The sequence below is a fragment of the Uloborus diversus genome, chromosome 10 (assembly GCF_026930045.1).
Source record: "Uloborus diversus isolate 005 chromosome 10, Udiv.v.3.1, whole genome shotgun sequence".
Lineage (NCBI taxonomy): Eukaryota > Metazoa > Arthropoda > Arachnida > Araneae > Uloboridae > Uloborus > Uloborus diversus.
This window is the reverse complement of record NC_072740.1, coordinates 59,648,275-59,675,640: the sequence shown is the minus strand read 5'-3', so window position 1 is coordinate 59,675,640 and position 27,366 is coordinate 59,648,275. Positions and strand designations below refer to the sequence as shown.

General features: G+C 32.1%; 1 protein-coding gene across 2 annotated transcripts in view; it reads right to left on the bottom strand.

Annotated features, from left to right (window-relative positions):
- LOC129231811 (multiple epidermal growth factor-like domains protein 6) overlaps positions 1 to 27,366 on the bottom strand; it is a 248,360-nt gene that overhangs the window by 73,803 nt on the left and 147,191 nt on the right. For both annotated transcript variants that reach the window (XM_054866188.1, XM_054866187.1), the window contains exons 8-10: positions 19,643 to 19,780; positions 14,809 to 14,931; positions 9,206 to 9,331 (exon numbers count right to left, since the gene is read on the bottom strand). In XM_054866188.1, the coding sequence (XP_054722163.1) occupies positions 9,206 to 9,331; positions 14,809 to 14,931; positions 19,643 to 19,780 (387 nt within the window). The remainder of the gene's footprint in view (positions 1 to 9,205; positions 9,332 to 14,808; positions 14,932 to 19,642; positions 19,781 to 27,366) is intronic.

The following is a 27,366-nucleotide window of genomic DNA, read 5'->3' as shown; positions in this document are numbered from 1 at the left end:
TTGCTAGTTCAAAGTTATCCTTTGTTTTATTTTTCTCTTCAAAATGTTTTATTGCGACGGTACTCGGCAGTTATTCGTTTATTTTGTAAATATTAATTTAGCAAATTATTTGACATCATGTCAAACGATTCGGTGGCCACTGTGGTCACCCGACCTTATACTACTTGAGTTATTTTTATTAGAATTTCTAAGGGATCAGGTGTAACGAATCGAGGCAGAAGACAAACATGAATTTAAGACATGCATTCACAATGCATTTGAACATGTCACCATTGACTTGCTGAAAAGTATATGGGGAAAAATTGAATAAAGACCGGACATTGTCCGTACCTCTCTGAATGAACTTACGGATGTTTATGAATGAGAAAGCACAATTTTATAAGTTTTCTTTCTACTTTCAGAAGATTTTTTATTATTTTCTGGTATAGTTTTTTTAAAGTTATTTAAGTCTGAAGTTTGTGACGAATTTAATAACACCCTCCATACACTTTTGCCTGTTGATAGTAAACTGCTCCTTGATAACGCTTCATCATCATTTTTGCTTTCTGACGATGCTAAATTCACGATCTAGCGAATTCTTACTATTCTACATTAAAACATATGGGGCTATACTGCCTTGATAAGCGCAAAAGTCGCATCTGCAGTCGAGTTCAAAATGAGAAATCGCAGTTTAAAGTTTTGCGCCTCCATGCAGGCCTAGATTTGCGTGAAAGCTAAGCAAGCTATATTTTAGGGCGCCCGCTTTACTAGGGGCCCCCAACTTCTAGAAATCGTTTAAAAAAAAAAAGGAAAAGTACTTGAAAAAATAAATTTCATTTTCTAGTGCTTGAAAACCTTGATAATTTGGAAAAGTGTGGTTACAAACCACAAATGAGAGGGGGTAGAGAGAAGGAATGCCAATATATGTCGAATTCAGCTCCTTGATTTATCCTGTACCAAAAATGTAAAAAAAAAAAAAAAAAAAAAATGGTTCTTACGTTTCTGAAACATATTACGAATTTTGATTACTCATATATTTCATATCGTGCTATTTATATACTAATTCCGAATGCAGTATTTTGGAAATCCTTTTGGTGTTGCTTGCTTTTATCTTACTTCTTCTGTATATCGTAAATCTGTTCAGCACGGGAAAAAAATACACTACCTCAATTCTTATTCGTTTTCTGTGCCATTTGCAACTGAAGAGAAGTTGTTGTCATGAAAAATCAAAAGTTTTTTTCTCTTTTAAATTTAAAATAGCTGTTTCTTACAGAGTTAGAACAGGAGTGCAAAACTTTACAATCAAGTACTAAAATATCTGGGACTGGAGTACAAATGAAGTGAAGAAAATAATTTTAATTGTTCTAGAGTCCTTGAAAATAATTAGATAAGTCTTTGAAAATTCGAAGCAAAGTTAGGCTCTTATTTTATTTCTTATCAAGTGTATAAATTATGAATTGTTCAAATGGACGGTTACCTATTCTCTAAATATATACACCATTTCTTTTAAAGCATTTTTTTGAATTAATCATTTTATATTTACTCCATTGTTGTATTTGTCGTTGGTTTGGAGCGGTGATTAAAAACTAATTGTACCAACAGCCAATGTGAGCAAGTAACAATGCATTATCTTTTCTCTTCCCGCGCTTTTTCTCTCTATCAAATGCTGTCATTATTTTGTCGAATCAGAAACTATTTTTACTGTGTGTTATCTTAATATTCGAAAGAGTATATAACTTTTAAAAAGTTTTGTTTGCCTACTTCCGTCCTGATATTTTCGTAGTTTGAACTACATCTTATAAGGCTTCAAAATGCAAAATTTTATATCTATTTTTCAAACTTTCGTCCGGGGGAGAAATCCCCGGACCCCCTACAATTGGGAATACTGTATACTCAACTTAAAAGGGGAGTCCTGGGTCATTCTCTTGATACCATTCCCCATCTTAAAGCCAATCCAAAAAAAGGACATCAGGGAAAATAACGATCAAAAAAGTTCAAGTATTGCTGTATGTATCAGAGGAAAGAGACAAACATAGTAAATGGGGAGGGGGGGGGGGAGACGATGCCTCTTACACCACCGAGAGAAACGCTGTTCAAATTACAAAAGGGGGCTCCAGACCTGAAACAGCTTAGGTCCCTATTAAGTGTAAACCCGGCCCTGCCTCCATGTATTTGATTTAGATGGATTTTTTATAGAATTAAAAAAAAAAAAAACCTGCTGACAACTAACCATAAACCATTGTACTTAGGTGAAATGTGTGACAAAGAACCAATTGGGGACCGTAACTCAATTTTGATAAAAAGTGCAGATACGACTTTGGTGCTTAGCACGGCAGTATAGCCGGTCTACAAGAAATAAGACGTTGGTCTATAGGGTCTAAAATATCTATTAACACCTTCCATACACGAGTATTTATGCACCTATTTAATAATAAACTGTTGATTAGGGTCTGGTGGGGGAAAGTGGTCAATGGGGTAAAGTGGTCATATGTCAAATAAATGACTATAGCTTGGCAATAAATGTTCGAATGAATATGAAAATTTTATTTTAGGTTCGGTGAGTTAGAAACTACATTTTGAATACAAAATTTCAAAACTGGCAAAATTTTATTTGGTAAAAAAAAATATTTTGTGTAAATATGAAAATTTTAAAAATCTAAACACCCCTTTTAACTTCTTTGGGAAATTTTGTTTGTTAGAATTATGAACAGATTGACGGCACAGGAAGCTTCCTACATGTCTTAAGATCGCTTACTCATTAGCAGTTAGCTGAATATATTTTAGATAATTTTTTTGGACAATTTCAGTAAGATGGGGTAAAGTGGTCATAATATTAGGCTTAACGAATATTGTTCTCCTAATGTCACTTAATAGTTAAGTATAAGGCAGATATAAATTAAATATTAATTTCACTTAATATGTATTGTTTTTACAGTAAGTAGGGTTAAATATACGAGTATATACGTATGCATACGCATATACTTGTGTAGGCGCGTACATAAACGTATTCACATAAATGCATCAGTAAATACGTATACGGGTATCTGCGATATGGGTATTTTTTATCTATGCAGATATACATTCGACTACATACGTATATACTTGCTCTTACTCGTATGTATACGAACACATATATACTCAGGTAGACACGTTTGTACACTTATGTACTCGAGTAGACACTTACATACAAGCATACGACATACAAGTATACAGGGTGAGTTTAAACTCTTGGGAAAATTTTTAAAAGGTGTTAGGGGGGAGGATAAGAAGTAAGAATCATAAGGAACATATGGTCACAAACACAATGCTGACGCACTACATGCACGCAAAGCCAAAGACTGATGGATACAAAACAGGTCACAAATTTGTTACACTAAGACAATTTTACACAATATTTTAGGTCGTAAGAAAGTTTTAAAGCGATTGAAGAAATTTGCGGCCTGCAGCTGTAATACAGGCATCGGAATCACAAAGACTTCTCTGTTTTAATAACGAGACTTTTGAAAAACTTTCATTCGTTGCTGCGCCTTTGTTGCGATGCGTGTATTCGAACTACAGTGCAGGACCTTTTATCGGGAACCAAAAAACCGGGAAACCAGAAAACCGGCAACCTTTTGCCGATTTTCCCGCCATTTTTTAAAAATGCGCATTTTCGACAATTTTTGAAAAACTAAGCATTTTTTTTGAAATACCTAAAAGAGTATGAATGGTTTCTTAATAAATACCATATTACTCATCTATAATTAGGGAAAATGTTTTCAAAAACGAACTTCAGAGGGTTATGCTTAACGCAGGTCAAAATTTCCGAAATATTTTCTTGAATTAAAAAGTACACTCGTAAGTCTGAAACTTTCGTGTTTTATTCCAACTGAATGCTAAAGAAATAAATATTGTCACATTCTAAAGCAATATTTTATTGAATAGTCTCTAATTAAAGCCATTTGGAGCGTAAGTCACGTCGGAAAAGCGCGGGAAACACCGATTTTTAATATGTATAACTATTTATTATGGGAATTTAAGTTTCATAAACAAACGGCCAATAGCGCTTTTTAGCGATCCAGAAAACTGGGAAATTTAGATATCCGGGACGGCGATGGTCCCGAACTTCCCGGATAATTGGTTCTCTACTGTACTACGGGCCGTAACTTTTAACAAGTGCTCTAAATATTTCTGAAAACTAAAATTTTGAGGAAAATCATCTTTGTGTAAAAAATTTGTGACCTGTTTTGCATCCATCAATTTCTGGCTTTGGGTGCATGTAGCGCGTCAGCGACCGTAAGCTCCTTATTATTCTTTGCATTTTATCCTCCCCTCTCACACCCCTTAAATTTTTGCTCCAGAGCTTGGATTCACTCTGAAGGCATACATGTATATAAGCGTATATGCTCGTGTATACATATATGTACTGGTGTATACACGTAAGTGTACGTATATACGTCTTTTCAGGTATATAATTGTGTTTACGCGTATACATACGTATATACTCGTGCTTCCATATATACATGTATATACGTGAGTAGATACGTACAAACACGCACTGGATACATCCAGGAATTAACTCGTGTATATCCGTATATACATTTATGTACACTTGTGTATGTACCCACATGTACACCTGTACATATATGCGTATATACGTCTACTATACACGTATATATTCAGGTATGCACGTGTATACTCGAGATACAAGTGCATACATGCATATAACGTTCATTTATATGCATATATACACGTGACACGTATATAAACATGACACATATATACTCGTGTAGATACGTCAACACTCCTTTGGGTAATCACGTATACATGCTTATATACTCGTGTATGCACGTATATACTTGAGTAGGTACGTGCATGCATGTAGCTGATGTACACATGTATCTACTCATATATGAACGTGTTTACTCATGTTTACATGACACGTATATACTCGTGTATACACACATATATTAGTGCATATACTTGTAATTATAAAAATAACTGAAATATACAAATATTAGGGTTATTTAATATGGTTTTGCATTTATTTTTAACTATGACCACTTTACCCCAGGCTATGACCACTTTCCCCCATCCCATGGGGTAAAGTGGTCATAAATACAAAGGGAAAAGAAAGTGTTATAAAACTAATTAAATTAAAATATTTTTTTCTAAACTTCAATGTACTGTGTTCTTTAATAATGCAATGTAAAATAACAACAAAAAAAGTTGAAGTGTTTAAATAATTTGTTGTATTTATTATCCACCAAAGTTGAAAACCTACGATTTTATGACCACTTTACCCCACCAGACCCTACATTTTACACAGAGTAGCATAAAAGCGTATTATTTTTTTAAACCCTTCCTTTGTGTAAGTCCTTTTATTGTGTGTATATATATATATATATATATATATATATATATATATATATATATATATATATATATATATATATATATATATATATATATATATATAAAGTATATGTGCCAAATAAGGCCCAGTAGACCAACAAGGCCAAAGGTCAAAACTGTTTGACGTAGGATAGCAAAGATTCGCTAAATCGTGATTTTTGCGTCATTAGAAATCCTAACTGATGACAAAACGTTAACAAGAAGCAGTTTGTTATCAACAGGCAAAAGTGTAGCAAAAGTTATAACAGAAGAGTTTTAGTGTTTTGTCAAATTTCTTGTTCTTATTTAACTATAAGATAAAGCTAGAAGCGTCTATGATAAATTCAGCAGAATAATAAAAAGCAATCAAGTTATAATTTTTTTTGCTAAATCTTTCATTCATAGTTGTAAAATCATTTGTTTGCTACGCACTTTCAGTGGTATTGCGTTGTTTTACTTTAATATAATGCAGCAGTTGTATTAAAACCAAGATGATACTTTTGTACAATATGTTCTAATATGGTCGGAGAGATTGCGTACATGGGTAGATATTTCTTGGTTATAATAAAAAAAATCAATTATTAACAGTGATAGTTACACTTAAATATCATTACTGTAAGGTTTTTTCGCAAACAGTATTGGATTAGGAATACAAAGCTCAACCTAATGATAAAAGACCCAGAAAAAAGAACAATATTTAAAAAAAAAGACATTTTAATTGAAGAAATAAAAATTATAAAAGAAGATCAATAAAACTTGCGCAGTGATTATTGCACATAATTTGAAGTACAAAATTAGCGGAATTGAAAAGCTGAAAATTGTAATGAGGGAAAAAACTTAATTATTTACCTTTTTTTTTATTACTCTACAAACTATTTATTTTCAGATTATTCTCTTATTTTCAATCTTTCCATCCTTCGAAATTGGGTTTTTCTATATGCTTCTGAGAATAAAGATGAATAAATAATTTTTAAAAAATCTTTTTTTCCCTCTGAGAAGGAAGTCTGATTAAGTGATGGAAGATTTTTGCTGCATAATTGGGTTTTTAATTATTCAGAACTGCATTCTTTGATCATAATGCCGGAAAAAATACAACAAACAGGATAATCCTATTTCCAGAATTCTACTGAGAGATAAAATCTACCGAAAAATAGCTAATGAGAAATAATTACGGCCATGCATAATTTAAGGAGAAGAAATATTTTTCGTCTTTCGAAAACATTATTTCGCTTTTAAATATCCTCGACTCAATATTTACCTGCTCCTGCTCTCGGAAGCGAGAGAAAATGAAAATACAACTGTCTTCCTCTCAGAATACAACTGAATACATTCTTGGTAGGAATGATATCATTTACATTGCTGAAAATGTGTGTGGAGAAACGACATAGTCAGAAGGAGATCGATATGCGTTGTACGCCTTGCAAGTGTCAGCCTCGCTATGAATATCCAAACACTTGAAGAACTCTCACCCCCCAACACTGATAGTTATATACTTGCAATAAAAGCGACAGATATCAGTCTGATTTATGGGGAATGTTGGGCCAAGTTATTTTAAAAGATATAGTCCTGTCGCTATTTAAATATTGATAAACTCCGTCTGACATGATTGAATTCAATGTTTGTCGTTAAAGCCTTTTACTTTGCGAAATACGTAGAAGTTTTTCGGCTCAAAATAAATATGGAGCATTCATTTTTCCATCTAACTGTATTTGATTTGCATAAATATGAGTTTTTGGAAGAAATTCTGAGAGAAGAGCATTCTGTTTTAGGTTTTGGAAATGTGAAAGAAACGAAAAACACAAATCACACACATTTTAAATTAAGAAATGTTCTTCTTTCTTTTCTTTTTTTGTAATTCTGCTTAGAATTTTTATAATATCATACAATAGATTAAAAACATCGTTAATACGCTAAAATCAGACAACCATCCGCAATAAGAATTGAAGACAAGTGTGTGTGTGTGTGTGTGTTTTTTTTTTATTTTTTTTTACGAGGTATCCTTTTTTTCTTAAACAAAAAATTTTGGTGGATATCTTTTATCCATAAGCTGATTTTTTGGCACTAAAAAGGAGGTTTTTTATTCCCCCGAAATACATGCCTACAATTAATGCCACATTCTGCTCGCTTCGCTCGTTAACCCTCGCTCGCAGCATGCGGTGGATGCTTTGGAATTTTCACCCCCTGTTGGGGCAATCGGTAAGAGGGCTGCGGCGCTCATGCTCATTTGCTGTCAGCCGCCTTCCACGGCTGCTTTGTATTTTCCGCTGTTTCGTGAAATTTACGGCAGAATTGGCGACATGTTGCTAAATTTGAAGTCAAACCAGATGACGTCTCGTATCAGCACCAGATGATTTGCGGATCCCGGCTTTATCGGTATGGATGGCCAACTGTTGCTTCGACTGGGTAAGGAGGAATGGGACCAAGCTGAATGGCTTCCTCTGAATATTGCGAATTTAACAGTACTTGGACTACCAATGGACGAATGAGGACAGACATACAGATATGCACAGATTTTAATAAAATGAATGTGCAATTTTAGCGCTTGGAACTATATATCTTAGTTTCGTAAAAATATAACAGACATACCCGAAAGCTAACAGCAGCTCTTCAGGTAGCAGGAAATGAAATACTCGTGGCGTTTTGTACTTTCATCTCTTCACTGCGTTATGTATCAACCTGAGCATTTTAACTTTTTTTTTTAATTTTGAAAGTATGGGGGAGTTTTCATTTTTATTTGAGCGTATTAGAGTTTTGGAAAATATTCTACAATGTTATAGACGGGGGCAGCTAAAAAATAAGCCGGCAACATAAAATCAATTTAATAGGAAATTATGATGATCAGTTATGATAACGTGTTTTATGCAGGACTGCGGAGTCGGAGGAAAAATGGCCGACTCCGACTTCGGGAAATTTAGAGCCTTCGACTCCTTTACCCCGAAATCAGTCGGACTCAGTCTCCGTAAGCATTGGCAGAGTCGCGAACTTTGAGGGAAATTTACCTACTCTGACTCCGACTCTTGAAATTTTTAACCTTGGACTCCTGACTACAACCCATTTTCCCCAAAATCAGTCCGACTCTGAATCTTCGACTCCGACTCCAACTTTGCAGCCCTGGTTTTATGTTCTTATTAGTACTATCATTATTTAAATCATGATAAAAAATTAAAGTAAGGATTGAAATGGAAGGTCATAGATATACTTGACTTATTGTATTTTATAAGAATGGCTACGCGATTTCAAAATTGTCTTGCATTTGAACTATAAATTCCAAACATTTATGCATTCATTTCGTTTTCTATTCAGAGATAAATTTTTAAAAGAAAAATATTGCAATTTTAGTATTAAAAATATTCGTGCACAAATCATACAATTTTTCAAACTATGTAATAACCAAATTAATGTTCCTTGTGTTTTAGAAGTTTAGTGCCATTACACGATTTTCGATGAAAACATATTTTTTCATTGTTTGATAGCACCCTGGCTCAGTAACATATGGAAAATTTATCATTGTAAAATCATCCCCAATATAAAAGTAATTTCGTCAAACAATAAATAAATTATGCACTCTAAGAAATGCATCACTCAATTTCGAAGATTCTTCAATGTTTAGACAAATTTCGTCATTTACGACGATTCTTCTCTCACTTAGTCAAAAAAGTATGATCAAATTTCAAAGTTTAGACAATTTGCCGAAATTTTACTTAATTTGACGAAAAGTTTAATCGGAACATTTTTCAAGAAGCCATTCCGTCAAATACAACAAAAGTTTCACGGTATTTGGGAAACTTTTCTGAGAGGTGTGCTGTTGTTTTATATTTAATTGACTTAATGTTTAATACAATTTCAAATTTACCTATGTCACAGCTCTTTTTGTCTGGCAAAAGCCTATAACCTTCTAAGCAAAGACATCTGTAAGACCCAGGAGTGTTTTCACAAGTTTGATCGCAGCCTCCGTTATTGACCAGGCATTCATTATTATCTGGAAAGAAAAAAATTATCATCATTCACTCAATTGCATAACCATTAATATATTTAACTAATTCTATGTTTACTGAATACAATGGGAATTTAGAATTTCTCGTATTCTTTTTTATGGCCTAGTATTCCAGAGTTTCAAATAAAAAAAATTGTAAAAATATTTAATATGAGACTGAGCAGTTTGAAGGATTTTTCAATATGAAAAATATTTCATGTTGATGCATGCGAAAAGAAAAATGAAAACTTAAGTATTAGATGCCGACAAAGCTAATTAGTTTGAAATGTTTTACTATACGCTAAAATAGTAGTTTTTAATAGGAATTTAAATTAAAATACGTATAAATAAAACTAAAATACGTTGAAGTAACTAATACTTTTAACGTCTCTACCTGTTTTGACACAAAATTTTATTGAATTCATCTCAAGTTTTACCGATTTCTTCACACAATTCACAGAAGTTCGATATCCGAACTCTGAAAATAACTTTCCTGTGGATTGATATTTCTTAAAACAGGACTACTTTTTTTTCGATAAGAAAAAAATAAAAACAAAATATAAAAATATAAAATAAAATAAATAAATATAAAACATGAAATTACGTAAAATTTTCCTCTCATAATTTGAGGGGGAAAACGCAATATTTCCCCGAATACTATTTCGAGCCAGATTTTTTCTGCTAAGCATTTTATTACGTAAATGTTTTTCACTCCATTGTTATTTTCAAAATATTGTTATTTTCTAGAAATATGTTTAAAAAGTATAGGGGAGACCGGGGCAGATATTCTATAGGGGCACGTATTCCAATGCGCCATAGTTTAAGAGTTTCTCGCTACGTAGCGACGCTTACCGGACAGTGTGAAACTACAGCACTGCGCACGCTTTCCAAGTGATCCTCAGTTCATCAGCTGGCTTTGTCTTGATGAGACGTCAACTTTTACGGTTTTTCTTCTGGTGAGTAACTTTGCAAGCATTTACTTTTCATTAAAAAAAAACATGTATGATACTGTTTTTGTTTCATTGTCGGGATCTGACTTTAAACTATATTTCATTACGGTTCTGATGGCGTGATTGTTTTGGCAAATATTTTTTATTTTCATAGTTAAATATTACAAAAAATATCAAATATGGCGTTGGGGCACGTATTCCAATTTAATACGGGGCACATTTTCTAATTGGAAAATGTGCCCCAGGCTCTCCATGAACGTTTTTTATGTTTTTTTTAACCGTTTAACTTTATATTTTTAGCCAATACAGTTTATAATTACTGCATAAAGCCACAATTATAAATATTTAAAACTAAGTTTTGGATAACTATACTTAAATAATCTGATTTAGTATTTTTTTAAATAGTATCAAGTCCCATCTGAAACTGAATTTTCATTCTCCAATGTGATATATCAGATGGACTGAAAATGATGCGCAATTACCGTAAAAAGTCAGACCGAGGGAACTACACGTAAGCGCAAATAAATGCCGCGCTTGCAGCAATAAGAAATGGATGTAGTGTTAGGAAAGCTTCTATGGAATTTAATATAAATACGAGGACATTAAATAAGTACATCCACAAGTTCATTAATGTTCAGTTGGCTCCAACTGAAGTACCTCAAGTCGAAGTGCCTCAGGCCGAAGTTCCTCAAGCCGAAGTGTCTCAAACCGAATTAACACAAGCCGAAGTGCCTCAAGCTAATGGCCCTCAAGTCGGAATGCCACAGGCCGAAGAACCTCAAGCCGAACCCAAATGCCACATGTTGATGTACCGTCAGCACAAGTTCCTGCAGTTGAAATGGCCTCATCTGAAGGCTTGTCCCCCTATATAAGATTTACGATTCGGATTCACCACAATATGGAGTGTAAGTAGACTTCTTACAATAAACCTTCAATAATTTATTAGATATAGATATAGTAGACAATCTCCTTTGCGACAATCTCTTTTTACTGTATGTTTATAGGTCTAACTCAAAGCCAAAAGAAAAGTGGATCCAGTGTATTCGTTGCAAGAAATGGGCTCACCTAGCGTGCGTCAAAAAAGAAGACTTTGTTTTTTTGTTTACATTAACTGTCACAGTAATACGGAAGATGACTTTGACTAACTTTGATTATTGTTATAATACATTTTAATGCAATAAATTATTAAGAATGTACCCATTGTACTTACTAATGAATTAGAATATAAATTTTACGTTACACTCTATGTTTATTTTACCTTTATTATAGACCATTTAAACTAATTGGAAAACTAACCCCGACCCAATTTTATATGTTTTAAAACATGCCCCGGCTACGGGGTTGGTTTTCCAACGTGACTTGGTAACAAATATATATTTATTTATTGGAAGTTTTTTTAATTTTTTATATTTTAGTAATCTTAATATTTAGCCTAAAATACAAGAATTCAAGGCGTAATCAAAACTTAACAAAATGTTTAAATAAAATACTTTAAAAAAATAAAACAAAAAAAGTTGGAAAACCTGCCCCGGTCTCCCCTACTTGAGTCTTTTGAACCTAAGAGAAGAGACTTGATCCGGGATCAAGTGTCCTCTGATATGATTTTACGCTAAGTATATGCTATTATTTTACTTATGTTTTTAACAGAAATGCCGCTGCGTTACAAAATATAGCATACAGCTAAAGTAAATACCCTATTAATGGCGAAAGCTTTAAAAAAAAAAAACTGTATTGGGAGAAGTGTTTCTTTACCCCATTAGAAAAAAAAAATATCACAACGTCTTTTAAATCTACCATTAAGTTTATCCGTTTCTTTACTTTTCCAAAATCTTTGTTGAATTTTGAAATTTATTGTTTCTTTTTCTTTTCTTTCAAGTCACTAATTTCAGCTGATTGTTAGTGTCAGTTTTTAAATATTTTTAGTTTATGACGCTAAAACATTAGTTTTGATCACCCACTATACTGAATACGTTAAATTTCAAATGTTTTTTTTATATATTTTTTTCTTGAATACTTGATCAAGACCGAGGAAAAATTTTAGTTTCTTTAACAATACATTTCCTATTACAGAGTTCATTATGTGTGAACTATATTAGTCTTAATCAATATTGTTTTTGTTTTGTTTTAGTTCTTAATTTGAGAAGAACAATTTTTTAAAAATAAATAAACAATAAATGAGTCGCAATAATAAATGTCTAACCTGCAATTAAACACTTATGAGGATACCTTTCCCTCCGGGATCAATCCTCATTTGTGGATTGATCCCGGGAGGAAATGTGGGATCATTTGTGGACCGAGTGAGTCTCTCACTCGGTCCACAAATGTGTGTACCGAGTGTGGACCGAGATCAAGTCTCTACGTATAAAGCGGACTTGGTTCTTTTCCCTAATTTTTGTCTTTTTTATACTTCATTATAATAAATACATTTAAAACGCGGAAATACATTTTGATGAGACCAAGACTGTTCTAAATATGCAACTTAAGATCGTTTAGTTCTATTGATTAAAGCAAAAGTTATAAACCTCAACGAAATCGGAGATAAACTTGTTTCCCAATCTCCCCTACATGAGGAATTTGAAAACTTATTACTTCCAAAATAATATACTAGGTCATTAACTCCAATAAAATTTGGCTACTTTTGCCATATAGTTCAATTTCGAGTAACTCCAAAAAAAACATGAATTTAATCAGCAATAACTTTATAATAGATATCAGAACTACCGAGAAAGCTAAAAATAGATAACTGTAAAACAATACAATTGGTCACTAATTGAATTAACAATTGGCAATTTTCCCTGAGACTCGAAAAAAAAGTGATTGCAATGTGTGCTTTATTACGTCCTTTTATTATTTTTTGTTGATAAAGAACTCGAGTCAATCATGGAATTCACACAGTTATTATAAAGTTTTCTGCTTTATCAAATACAAGGTGACATCAAGAAAATGATGCTGTAAATAATAATCGTATAATTCAGAAACATTTATTGTAGTTTTAAACTAGGGCAGTTCCACTTGTAACTGACCAATATTAGGACGCAAATTTGCATTTTACGCAAAATATGCCATTTTACAGAACCTTTACCCTGACTAATTGTGTTTTTGAAGCTGAGTGTAATGGTGCAATTGAATTCCAAAAACTACATTTTGGATAAGTGTAAAAAAAAAGTTTAAAACATGGTAACTGACTAACATGCTCTTATCATTATTTTCAGTCAGTTACCATATTTTAAATATTTTTTAAAACTATCCAACATGTGTTTTGGAAATTCAATAGCACCATTAAACTCAGCTGAAAAATACAATAATCCAGAGGAAAAGATCTTTTGCACAATGTACATTTTGAAATGAATGTTGCAAAGTTTTTACTGTTTTTTTTAAAAATATATCAGTCAGTTACCAGAGCAATGTTCCGTTAATTAACATTTAAATAATATTTATTACGAACATTATGATTTTCGCATACGAGCTCCTCAAATTCCGTCTTCGTTTTTACCTACTATCATAAATAATAAATATTCCTTAAAATAGACCGAATGTAAAAGTATTTTGTAGAAAACACCAATAAAGAAAGTAATAAAATATTAAAAAGTACTCTCATAAGTTTTAAGTATATTTCTAATGTCCTTCCCTATCGCTCTGGAGCCGTCCGTAACAACAGTCGGCCGGTTCGTAATTGAACCATTTCTGTGATGTTTCCGAATTTAGTTCCGCAATTTATTTTCTAAATGGCAGATAAAATTGGAAACAACCGAAATATTATGAATATCTTCGGCTGAAGCTTGAGTTTAGCATCGCTTTGGTGGGTTTGCGGCTTGAAAGATTTTTTCCATTACATATGCGTTATTATGATTCTGTGTATGCTTTCTGCTGCAATAGAAAAACGATTATAAATAATGAAGTTATATCTGATTTAAAACTCGATGAATTTATATTAAAAACAATTTTTCTGATATTGTATAATCGAAAAAATATGTCAAAGAGGAATCAAAATTGTTAATCAGTTGGATTTTCTTTTTTTTCCCCTTTCCTTTTTTTTTGTTTGATCACGAAGAGGAGAGTACACATGTTTTAGTGTAAATGATTTTTTATAAATAAGCAGTAAAATGTAGTGTTTCACAATGTTCATTCATAGTTCACCTCAGATTAGTGTTTGAGATAATTTCACAAGCGCATATCATGGTTACAAACTCAGCCAAGTGCGATTTTATTAAAAAAGGAAATGTTTTTGCTAACGTATATTTTTTCTCGAGTTTATTTTATTAATTTGAATCTACTGAACTTGTTAATTAATTCTATTTTTTGGAAAAAGTCTTCCATCATTCTTTTTGGCGTACATGATTTCAATAATTTGCAATTTGGGATGTTTCACCTATTTCACATCGTATTTTCGTTCAAATTTCTCAACTACAAAATTCAAAAATTGCATTTTGCCGCCTGCTGAGAAGCCAGCATGTTTTATGAATTTGTTCTCAATGATGTAATAGTAGCTCATAGCACTGAAAGTATTTTTAAGTAGTTTTTCCTTCCACTTACCATTGCATGTAATCCCGTCTCGATCAAGAGAATAACCAAGGCGGCAAGCACATGAATAACCACCGGGGCTGTTATTACAATCTTGCTTACATTGTGACAATCCTCTACGACACTCATCTATGTCTATATAGGAAAAGTGGCATCATAAAATTTTGTACTTGAATAAATTTTACGTAATATGTAATTTGAAAACAGAGATAAAATATAACATCAATGAAGGAAAGCTATGCAATGAGTTAGAAATTACATCTTTTTTGTTTGCTATTAAAAAATATTCTCATCGTAAAAAAAACGTGATTTGTATTGCAGCTAAACGTCATATGAGGCAGTGAGAAGCAAAGGGATGTAATTGGACATTTTCAAGTTTTGAGTAAAACGTGTTTAAAGATAACATCCTAGGCTTCCATTGAATTTTTTTTCTAAATCATTCTGTATAGCAGGAACTACCACGACTACTAGTACCATCTCTTGCCCCAAAACAGAGGAGAGGTTCACCTACCATGTGTACTGGTTATCTCCAAATTTTTAATTTTGCCACTTACATCCCTTTGCTTCTCATTTCCTCATATAATCTATCTGTTTACCACGATATATCTTAAAACATTACTTCCCAACTCGAAGCGCTTTTGCCTTTGCAATTTCAACGCATTTTTGCAATTTACCGTAAAAGCAAAAGGCTAGAAATCAGTTTCTTAAGCAATAAACACATGTCATCCACACATAAAATAAATAAGGAAGTTTTTCTTTAAGCTTCAAGGAACACAAATATCAAAATAGATCTTTGATCTTTATGATAAAATAAAACCTTGTAGTATAACATGTTTGATAATTTTGAGGCAAAACTAGGAAACATTAGATGATTTAAAGCCTATACTACCGTGCTAAGCGCAAAATTCGTATCTGCACTTTTCATCAAAATTGAGTTACGGTCACCAAGTGGTTTTTTGTTCCACCTTTCATCTAAATACAGCGTTTTATGGACATTTGTCAATGGTATATTTTTTTATCTAAAAAAGTTGCATTCGCAACAAATACATAGAGGCGCAAAGCTTCAAATGGCAATGTTTCGTTTTGAACTAGGCTGCAGATACGACTTTTGCGCGTAACACTGCAGTATAAGTGAAATTACGATTTAAAGTAAAGACTGTTTGGGTTTAAAAAAAGACTATATGGATGAAAACTATTTTTCTTGATTTTATTAACGTCATAACAGATTGATTTTTGTATTGATTCAAGGGTAGATAGCTGTTAAAAACAATATCTCATTTTAGCTGGAGCGCCAAGGCTTTAAAACAGTTTATGAAGAAACAAGGTGGCATTATGTTTTACACATGTTAATCCATAGTCGATGCAAATACAGGCGCTTAATGAACTATTCTGTTAACAATAAGCAATTTAATATTATTCAAACTCTAACAAATCAATGACTCGCAGAATAAAGATGCACGTGGTATTTACTTGCCCGTTTCAAACAAAACAAGTTAATTAAATTCTTTCAGTCTATGTTTTTTAAAACTTCCAGTTTGAGTAAAAGAGATGTTTGATTAAATAAAGGAAGAAAAGAAATCAAGTACAAAGTCATGCTAATTCGGCACTAAACTACCCGATTTTATGCGGCATGCGTTTTTCCCCCATTGAAATTACGTGCTTTATTTAAGGAAATAAGTTTGAATATCGATGTGAAGCAGTGATTACAATTCTACCTGTTGAAATGTCAGAACGTTGGAAAAAAAGGATATCTCAAATTGAGCGACAAGTGAATATAAATTGCATATTTGCTTTATTATTATTATTACTATCATTATTATTAGGAAGGAATTTACATAGAAAGCGTGCATTATACGGCTGTGTAGAGATACGGTCGTGTGTGATTTCCTATATGTGGTCCATATTTGGACATTAGTATATATTTCAGAAATGAAAAATTAAGAAGTGTTACTTCTACGGTTACGTTTGCTTTATTATTCCAATGCGTGCAAACTTGTGGTTATTCTTTATACACTCAAACCTGTTTTTGTGTGGTGGATAGGAACTGCATAAAAAATTGTATAAAAAGACCGTTCGCTTTAAAAGAAATTTCGTCCGTTTTAAAAATAATTTCGTCAATTGAATCCCAATCTGATTGAAATTTTCATATATCGCACAAAAAATAATAAATAAATAAATAAAATAAATAAATTAATTAAATAAATAAATGAATAAATAAATAATAAATAAATAAACTAAATAAATAAATAAAAGGACGGTACAAGAAGAGGTTTGAGTGTATTACTTATTATGCTCGATTTTTATGCTTTATCAAAGTTTCAAGGAGCCGATATTTCGTTAGGGAAATGGTTGACCACTGGATCCTATATGGTAGATCACTGGGTTTCTATGGCCGACTACTACAGCATATGCTGGTATTAAAAATTGCCTAATTCTTTGAATAAATATTTTGTTTTCTGAAACAGTTAGTAGGAATACTATTAGGAAAGTATAGAATTTAGTTTAACAAAGTTTTTGTTGGTTTATTAATTGCTGAAATTTATACTTGTACGGAAGTCCGAAGTAGAGCTCTTAAATAGCCGACTACTGGTGCTTTTAGCCTATATAAAGTTGCTCGATAAATTAAAAAAAAAATGTTTTTTTTCCACAAAGACGGAAAAGGTTATATTAAACGTGTTAAACAGTATTAAAAGTGATCTAAAGAAGTTAAACTGTGTAAAATAAATAATGTTTACTGAAAAGAACACCAAAAATGCTGCCGTCTATTACAAAGTTTTTAAGGGCTATCGGTTGATAAAACGCAGTTTAAATATTTGTCCTATATAAAAAAAATCGATGCATGGAAATCATTAGTACAACAAAATTCACTTTAAAATAATTGCCACGCTCAGACTTAAAAGCCTTTTCGCTTAATATATACTAAACAACTCATCCCAATCTTCCCTCTGAAGGCACCAGGAGAATTTGGATATTGGTAGTGAATTTTTGTCCCTGAAACATTACTTTGCTTTTAAAACACTCCGTACCATATCCTAGAAGTAGAACAATCTTTTCACGTATTCACGACGAGAAAAGAGTATCGAGACACTCAAAAAAAGTTCACAAAATATATCAACAAAAAAGTCTGATACGCTGTGTCATCATTTTTTGAATTTATTTAAGACGTATACAATTCACCACTCAAGAGTTTCGGCTTAAAGTTTAGTTGCAAGGTTTTTATTGGAAATTTGCATCCGTTAAGTATTTTATTTTAAAAACTCATAACTATCTTTTTTTATCGCATTAATGCAACTACTGTTTCAAAAATATTATTAAACAGATAATGCTGAGTGAAGTTCTTTATTTAAGACCGTAGTTTTCCATTATTATTATTATTTTTTTGAAGTTATACAAATATGCGATGAGTGAAATTTCAACTTGCAACATGCAACGCAACGTCATATACTGGATGACAAATTCATCTATCAAAGAATAACAGTTGATTCTTTTTTGCTGTTTCATAGAAAGTAGCTGCCCGCCTTGTCTAGTGGTCAGAGTAGCGTGACTGCTGTTCCGTGTTCGAATCCCGGCTCCTTGCATGGATGTACTTTCTCTCTTTTGTCCTTTCTTTGTGCGAATGTGCTGTGCTGTGAAGGGTTGACTACCCTATAAACGGGTCCTTATGGCATGTATGTACTGTGGAACTCGGGCTTCACACCAAATTACAGTACAGTTGGAAAAGCGAAGCAGTGCACCCCAATATTGCCAGGCTTGCTGGCACACGACAACAACAACAACATAGAAAGAAAGTACTGGAGAAAAAAAAAATTTGCTTTTCTCTAACGACAATTCAACTACCGTCGAACCAATGTCAGTTACCTAAACCGCCGAATGAAGCTTCTTTTTTTGAAAAAGAAAGCTTCGATTAGTTTTAGTGTCTTGCAATGGTCCCTACCGGTTTGTGAATAACTCCGTTAAAAGTTCACAATATTCGTTAAAATGTTTTAAAATTTTAAAGGAGCATTTTATGCTTTTCTTAGCAGTTTCGAAATCTCGTGTTTGATAAAATACAAATCAGTAGTGTCCTTCGTAGTTGAAAAGGACCAATTAAAAATTGTTTTAAACTTTTCAAACAAGTTTGCTGTATCATTGATTAATTCTTACTGAACTGAAAATGTGATCAGGTTCCAAAATATATATTTTGCTTTATTTGCAAGCTTTAACTGCTAACTTTAAATCAAAAACTTGACGAAACTTGCAAAAAGTGTAAATTGATTTATAATTGTAATTGAAATTTCTCTCTTTAACTATTAGAGATAGTTTATCTTCTTAAATGCCAAGTATAAAAATCTGGTAATTTATAGTTGACTTTTTTGTATAATTTTCATTCGTCTAATAAAGTGATACAAAAAGCCTATTTTTTATTCAGTAAAAAAAAAACAAAATCCCTTAAGAAATCACGTGTATACGTGAGATTTCGTAGAGGAAGAAAAAAACACATTTTGAAATGAACTATAGAGCTATGACGTGCAGAACAAAAATTTCTGTGTTTTCTCCTTTTATATCAAACGGCCCTTTAAAAAAAAAAAAAAAAAAAAAAAAAAAAAAAAAAAAAAAAAAATCTGCATTATTTAGTATTCAACCAAACGACCAATTTTGTACACTTGAAACCAATGTATGTTATAATATAGAATGGAGAGAATTAAGCTTGAGAAACTAATTTTTTTTCTTAACATTTTGACACGTTTTATTTTTTACTAAAATTACTGAAACCCAATGCTTTATTTTCCTATTTTTAAATTGAGCGATAATGATATTATAAAAATTTCAATTTGCTGACAACTGTTTGAGAAGATAAAATTCTTACCATTGCAGTTTTTTCCATCACTATCAAGCTCATACCCCGCGTAGCAGCTACAAATCGCTCCTCCAGGTCCATGGCGGCATTTCTGATCACAACCTCCGTTTTTGTCCGCGCAAGTATTCACTACTTCCATTTCAATACCTACAATATAAAAAGGAAAGTACGGATTCAAAAACAACGAAAATGTTTCCGTTTAGTTGAAAATATTTATTGTCAGAAAAAAAAATTTAAAATATTTTAGTTTATACGCAGTTATAAATGTATTTGAGGAGAAATCTCAACGAGCGTGTTTGCTGGATCGCGTTATATTCAGAAGCTCACGCCTTTCTGCATTGAAAAAGGGTTTCCTTGAAACCTCGAAACGTAGTTGGCAATTTTTGAAAATTTTGACAGTAAACTCGGGATTATCCACGATCGGATTATCCGTGAGGCGGATTATCCGCGAGTCAAACAACAATCAAGAATATGTATTTTCGCAGTAAAAAGCAAACACCAATGGCTGTTTTTTTGTCGAAAAATTGTAAATTTAAACTCAGTTGTTTTTGTTTTATTTATTTATTGTGCTTTCTTCATCGTACATACAATTGTTCTTTATTGATGCTAAGTTCTGTTACGCAAAAATACGAAACATTTTTACTGTACTGTATATATTTTCACAGTTGGAAGAAAGTATTATGCATCAATGCAGCTGTTTTGAAGAAGGTCAATTTCTGCCTTATTTGTCCCTAATTTTAGCCTTTTTGTGGTTTATCTGCGCTTTTTATTATTCGCGGCTCTTGTGCCACCCATAATCGGGAGTTTACTGTAATTTATACGTTGATTTGTTTCATACTATCAGTTCGTATGAGTTGAGATGTTTGATTTATAAAATGAATTGTAGATGTATGGAATACATTATGCTAATTGAAATAAAAAGCTATATAAAAAGATTTGTGCTATAAAGTAATAGCATGAAAAAAAAATCAACGTACAAAGTACAAATTTGCAAAAATTGACAACATACGTTTCAATGAAACCTTTTTCCAATGCTGAGGTGTATCCAACAAATCTGTAGGTGACTCACCTCTACATCTCTACCTCCTTGGTATTTTTCTTAACTATATTAAAAGCGTGGGAATATTAATGTAGATAGATTACTTCTAGTTATTATTTGTACTGCAGGTTAATAGTTTAACATCTATTTTCACTTGTACTTGCTACTTCGCGTTATTTTGAATGACTGTAGCAAGTGAACCATAATAAGATCAACTAGAGTGACGGTTTGAAGCATCTAAACTTTTTTTGTTTTATTTGTAGCTAATTCTTACCAAAAATAACATAAATGCATTTTTTAATTTTAAAATCAAGATTAATGACTCTGGCTTTTTACAATCTCAACTAAGAGAGGTCGAAATAGAAAAGAAATAAAAAACACACAACTGTTCATGTGAGACACATTTCTAAATAATCGCACATTAATCGTCAATGGAAAACAATAGCAGATCAGAGATCAATGTTTATCACTAAACAAATGTTTGGCTTTTGCATTCATTGTTTGAAAAAGTTCGCTAAAAGATAGTCTGGCATTTTTCCGAAAGCAATTAGATCACAATGGAAAATTATTCATTAGTTTTCTGTTTTATGGAATTGTTTGTAACTAGTCACATTGTACTGCTCTGACAGACTAATAACTTATTATTAAAATTATTTTCAACACATAAAGATTTTTTGAAACATTATCTATCACCAATTTATCTATAGCAACTAGCCAAGTGAAAATTTAAGCAGCGTTTAAATACAATAAAATGCCCATAATAGGGAGTTTTGAATTTCTACCTTTAGTAGCATATTCATCACCTGCTTTCAATTTAAACAAATAAGCTATTTTATCGAAGAGCCATAGTACTTTACAACAGAAAAAATATATAGATGTTGCAGTATGTTTTTTTAAAATTAATACACAAAACTCATTTCCTTAAGTTCGAGATCCTTCTCCTCAACTTGGGACACTTTACGTTTTTGATTTTTGTTTCACATATCCAACAGTAGATAATAACTTTGGACAACTATTAGTATTTTAAAGAAATTCATTTTGCAACAGACTAAAGAAAAAATAACATTAGATAGAAATGATAGCCGTGTAGACTTTTCACAAATTTGAGAATGTAACACTGCTCCTGAATATATTGGTTATCTCCATAACTTTCTTTAGTCTTTAGCAAGTAAGGTTTACGTGCTTTCCTATACATTTAGCTATAAAAAATAAAAAATATTAAGCTCAAACTAGTTCCTCACGAACCTGATTTTTACGTCTCTCTGCTCCGTATTTCGATAACCTTTTCAACTAACACTTTTTCTCAATTATTCTTATACCTTCTTTGTGCATGAAATTCACAACAAAGACATCAGTCTCATCTGTACTTAAGACTAATCTTTATTAGTAGAACAAGCATTTGCAAGACTTTGGCAAAATGTCTTATGGCCATAGACAGATTTCAGTTTTTTACCAATGACTAATTTGCAGTTTCGTAATAACATTATGGCACATTTATCGTTGTCACAGTAGTCTTCATTATCTCTTATTTTTTTTAACCACTGACGTTCTCTAAATTATTCTTCGGATTTCGATAGTAGTTCTTTTCTTAGACACTTTTTCTATTTTTAAACCCAAATTTTGGACATAGTCCCAATTTTGGAGCTAATCAGCAACTTTTAAATTAATGCACAAGTAAATTAGATTAAAGATGTTAATCCAGCTATTTTTTTAAAGTTTATTTTGGTACCATAGGTATTTCCATACTTAAAAACCGCATTGTTGAAATTTTCAAAATAATGAATTTCGCACATAAATTTGCAAAATCATTTAACTTGCACATAAAGCTGCAGATAAAATTCCATCCCACATAGCCTCGAAAAAAAAAGGGTAATAATTTAAGCTGTTATACCATTTATTTCTTACTAATGGAATGCTGTACTCAGAACAAAATTCCCCAAAATGTACTAAGCTAGGGTCCTGCCCCAAGTACGGTCACTTGACTATAGTTAAAGTTTTTCCAAATTAATGATTGACTTCAAATAAGTTTATGCTGAAAAAAATTGATAAGAGAATTGTATTTGGGAATATTACTAAGGATAATAGGATATAAAACTATTTTCTTATCACAGATTCTTAAAATTAACTATTTAAATATAATGTAAATCCCAGTATATTCTCTAACTTCATATTTTTTGTAGAAACACCCAACGTTAGCATTGGTGAATTATTCCAGGACGGATATATATATAAAGAAATGTACAACATATTTTTTAATTAAAATAGAGCGGAGCGAGTGCTCTGATTAATACTGAATCCATGAAAGAAATACCAAGCATCATGATGTCATGATGTAAAATTTGTTAGGCATAATTTCCTTATCCTTTTATTAATTTTTTGCATTTAGTTTTTACTATTCACGATGTATAGTGCCTACGGGAATATAAAGTATTCATAACAAGTCAGCGAAGATAGTTTCTTAATGGGATCACTCATATAATTTTATAAGCAATATTCGTATTGAATTTTGTTTCTGAAATAAAACAAAGGTTTATTCAACTAGTAAACACGATTCAAATTTATCAGATAACGTTTTATATTCAAGTTAGCAAATCTAATGCTTGACATTTGAGGCAGTGAGAAGCAAAAGGATGTAAATGAACATTTTCAAGTATTGAGTAAAACACGTTCAAAGATAAGGTCCTTGGTTGGTCCTTCATTGAAAAGTTTTTCTAATTTATGCTGTATCACACCACCTACCAGGACTACTAGTACTATCTCTTGCCCCAAGACAGAGTTCACCCAACATGTCTACTGGTAATCTCCAAATTTTTAATTTTGTTACTTACATCCCTTTGCTTCTCGCTGCATCATTTGTAATCTGAAGTTCCTTTAGTGATTACACATACGTATATTTCTATACATTAAAAAACCGCAGCATAATTGTCCAAACACAATTACTGCATAATGTTGTAATTTAAATCTGGCCTAGTTTATAGGCTACCCCTATTAAAAGTAGTGGGTAAAATCGATGGTACACAATATAAAAAATAATTTGCCAGTAATAGCTATTTTAAAAAATACAATTTTAAATAACCGATGGAATATTTTTGGATTGTTTGCAAAACTATGTGCTAATGCATAAGAGGACAGTGAACAGAGAACTAGTCAGATGAAAGATGAGTTTTCAACGGGAAACTTGAGGAGAATCTTTAAATGATTTAAATTTCAATCATTCATTTCAACGACAAATTAATTAATAAAATGTGTTGAATATCATTTACTTAATGAAACATGAACTTTAACAAAACGAGTCTTTGACGTATTAGGCATCCCTATATGAAAGAGTATGGCAACTCGCAACTGACAAGCTGCATATGTGAGAAAGATATTTTAAAATTCATGCATCGATTGCGGAGGAGTTTCGTAGCTGCGTAAGCGAAGCATAAAAATACACGCTTCATCGTTTTTGCGCAATCGTGAGCAAAAGACGCTTTGTCTCTCTGTATAATAAAATCTCCGAGTGTGTCGCTCGCGAAATAAAATTAAAATTTAACATAAATAAATAAAAGTTTGTTATTCAAAAAAAGTTTTGAAAGTTCTTGAAATAAAAAAATTTTGAAAAAAAAAATAGAACCGACTTCAAAATTGCTCTAAAAAGTAAAAAATAATTTTATTCTTTAAACACCATCGATAATACTTTTAAACATAATTTTTGAAGTTGGCGCAAAAACGATCGATAAAACCATTCACAGCCATAACTCAACTACAAGTATAAATTTAACCACGTCCAGTTTCTTCACTACCACATGCATTACGCATTGATGACAGTCTATATTAGCAGAGCATATTTGAGTAACGATATAAATGTTTCGTTCCTAAGTTTGGATGCTTTTTTGATAAAAATATGAACAAAGCATGGTTACAATGGATTTTACTTTTTGTTTTTGCGCCAACTTCAAAAATTATGTTTAAAAGTATTATCGATGGTGTTTAAAGAATAAAATTATTTTTTACTTTTTAGAGCAATTTTGAAGTCGGTTCTATTTTTTTTTTCAAAATTTTTTTATTTCATTCTTTTTAGTGTAAATGTAGATATTTCAGTAAAAGTAAGAAGTTACCTAGTAAGAAGTGCGGCTCTTTATCACTGTATTGCTTTAGAAAAGCCTTTATTCAAAATTATCATTACAATTACTATTAATGTTACAGTTATATGGCATCAAACTTTTATAACAATGAGTTTCATATTGTCTCGTAGATGAAGATAGCGAAGACAATGTGAAAGCCAAATGAAGCGAATACTCGTTAGTCTCAACTCGAGATCTTAATTCAGAACCACGAATGAACGTTACATCTCCTTATATACAACTTGAAAAAGTGCTGTAACTTTCCAGACTTGAAAAGATACAGAAATTAATAGAACATTCGAGAAAGTACGGAAAACAGTAGAAATGAAATTTTAGTAAAATTCACTTTGTCCTAGTCGGGATTTGAACCCAGGTTGCTCGTGTGGGAGACCAGAATTCTGCCACTGAGCCACCGTTATCCACGGATGACAAGTGCGAACTTTGCTACAATATCATTTTAATCATTTAATAGGGAAATTTACTGTTTTTTGCCCATAACTTTTTTTCTAAAGAACAAATATGGTCAAACAAAGTAATGGGACCTAAGTTGAGCCATCCTCTATCCATTAAAAAAAGAATCATCAAAATCGGTTCACTAGGTGAGACGCTATGAGTGGACAAACAAAAAAAAAAAAAAACATACATACGCTATGAACTGATAACCGCCTCCTTTTTGAAGTCGGTTAAAAAATACTTGTACTGACGAAAATGGAGATTTTAAAGAAAATTATTTGAATTGTTTTCTTTCCATTTTTATGAAATTGCTGAAGGGAACTGATTCTGGTTTTGTTTACGCTTACATACGCTTTAAGTCAACCCAAAACAGGCAATAAGTGTCTTAAAAACAAACGAGAATTTTCTCAATTTCGACAGCTCATATTTTCTTTCCCACTCGTATGTATAGCAATACAGCCACCACACTTAATAAGAACTCGAAATGAATACGAGAACCACAGGATTAATGAAAGAATTAACAATCTAAACATACGCTTTTTTCTGTTTCTTTGGCGTTTAGTAACAAAAAGCAACTGCTTATGCTGATTATAATATGCATGCTTTCACAACTACGGTACAGGACGAACAATAAAACAAACTGTGCTTGTCATGATGTATGTTTTTACAGTAGTGGCAATATGAGGCAGTGATAAGCAAAAGAATTTAAGTGGATTATTCAAAGTTTCGAGTAAAACACGTTTGAAGTTCAGATCCTAGGTAGGCTTTCATTGGATTGTTCTTTCCAAAGCAAGCGGTATAGCAGCATCCACCAGAGCTACTAATTCTTTCTCTTACTCCAAGACAGAAGAGAGATTCGCCTACCACTTGTACTGATTATCTCTAAATTTTTTATTTTGGCACTTGCATCCCTTTGCTTCTCACTGCTTCATATGAGGCAGTGAGAAGCAAAGGGATTTTAGTGGGCTATTTAAAGTTTTAAGTAAAACGCGTTCAAAGTTCATATCTTAGATAGATTCTCATTTAATTGCTCTTTCTAAATCATGCTGTATAGAAGCACCCACTAGGGCTACTAGTACTATCTCTTGTCCTAAAGCAGAGGAGAGATTCTTTTACCACTTGTACCGATTATCTCCAGATTTTCAATTTTGGCACTGACATCCCTTTGCTTCTCACTGCTTCATATGTTAAAAAAAGCTTGGATTGAGCTGGTTTTAAACAAAACGGTTTTTTTTCCAGAGGTTCGAACTTGATTGAGAAGGCTTCCTTCCAAATTGCTGTGTTGCGTAGTAGTATATACGAACTATCAGATCTGTATCTCAGAGCCAGACTGACGTAAGTCCAAAAATTGCGATTTTCCATTTATTATTACATTGTATATATAAGCCTATTCCACATCGAGTCATATGAACGTAATTCTTAAAAAAAAACCTTTTCAGTTTTTTACCAGGCTTAAAAGAGCAAGCGTCCCATCCTATGCATGCCACAGAATATTTCCCCCCTCCTCCTGTGTTGCGATTATGTGACTTATGTCCATCTGGCTCTGAGGTACAGAAATTATGAAGAAAAAAAATCATGGAATAAGCTGCTTTTGATACTAAACTCCTCAATATATGGCAGACCTTTCATCCCATAAAAAATATTTATGTTTAGTTATGTGTTAAACTGATCTCAATAATTAACTTAAAACTTTAATTACGATAAGCTTTGCGGTACAATATTTATTTTGTCATGTTTTCAAAAAATATTTTTAAGAAACCTTTTTTTTGTTGATAATATTAGGATTCTGATGTCACAGCAACATGAAACAATTTTATATATTATAGTTTTATATCATAGTTTTTAAATTTCTTGTATTCGATAACACTAATAAACAACAACAAAAAAAAGTTTCGGCGGATATCTTGGTATCCAACACTTGTTATAAGACAATTGAGACATGCTGATTAAAAATATGCATACCGTTTGCCTCTATCAACCACCGTTTTGAGATATCATTGCATCAAGGCAAACAACTCGCTGATAAGTTACAGAAGAGCACATATTGCTCAATAGAGTACTAATTAACATGAACTATATAGCATCATCTAGTTTAAGGTATAATACACACATAAAATACATAGGTATAATATAAA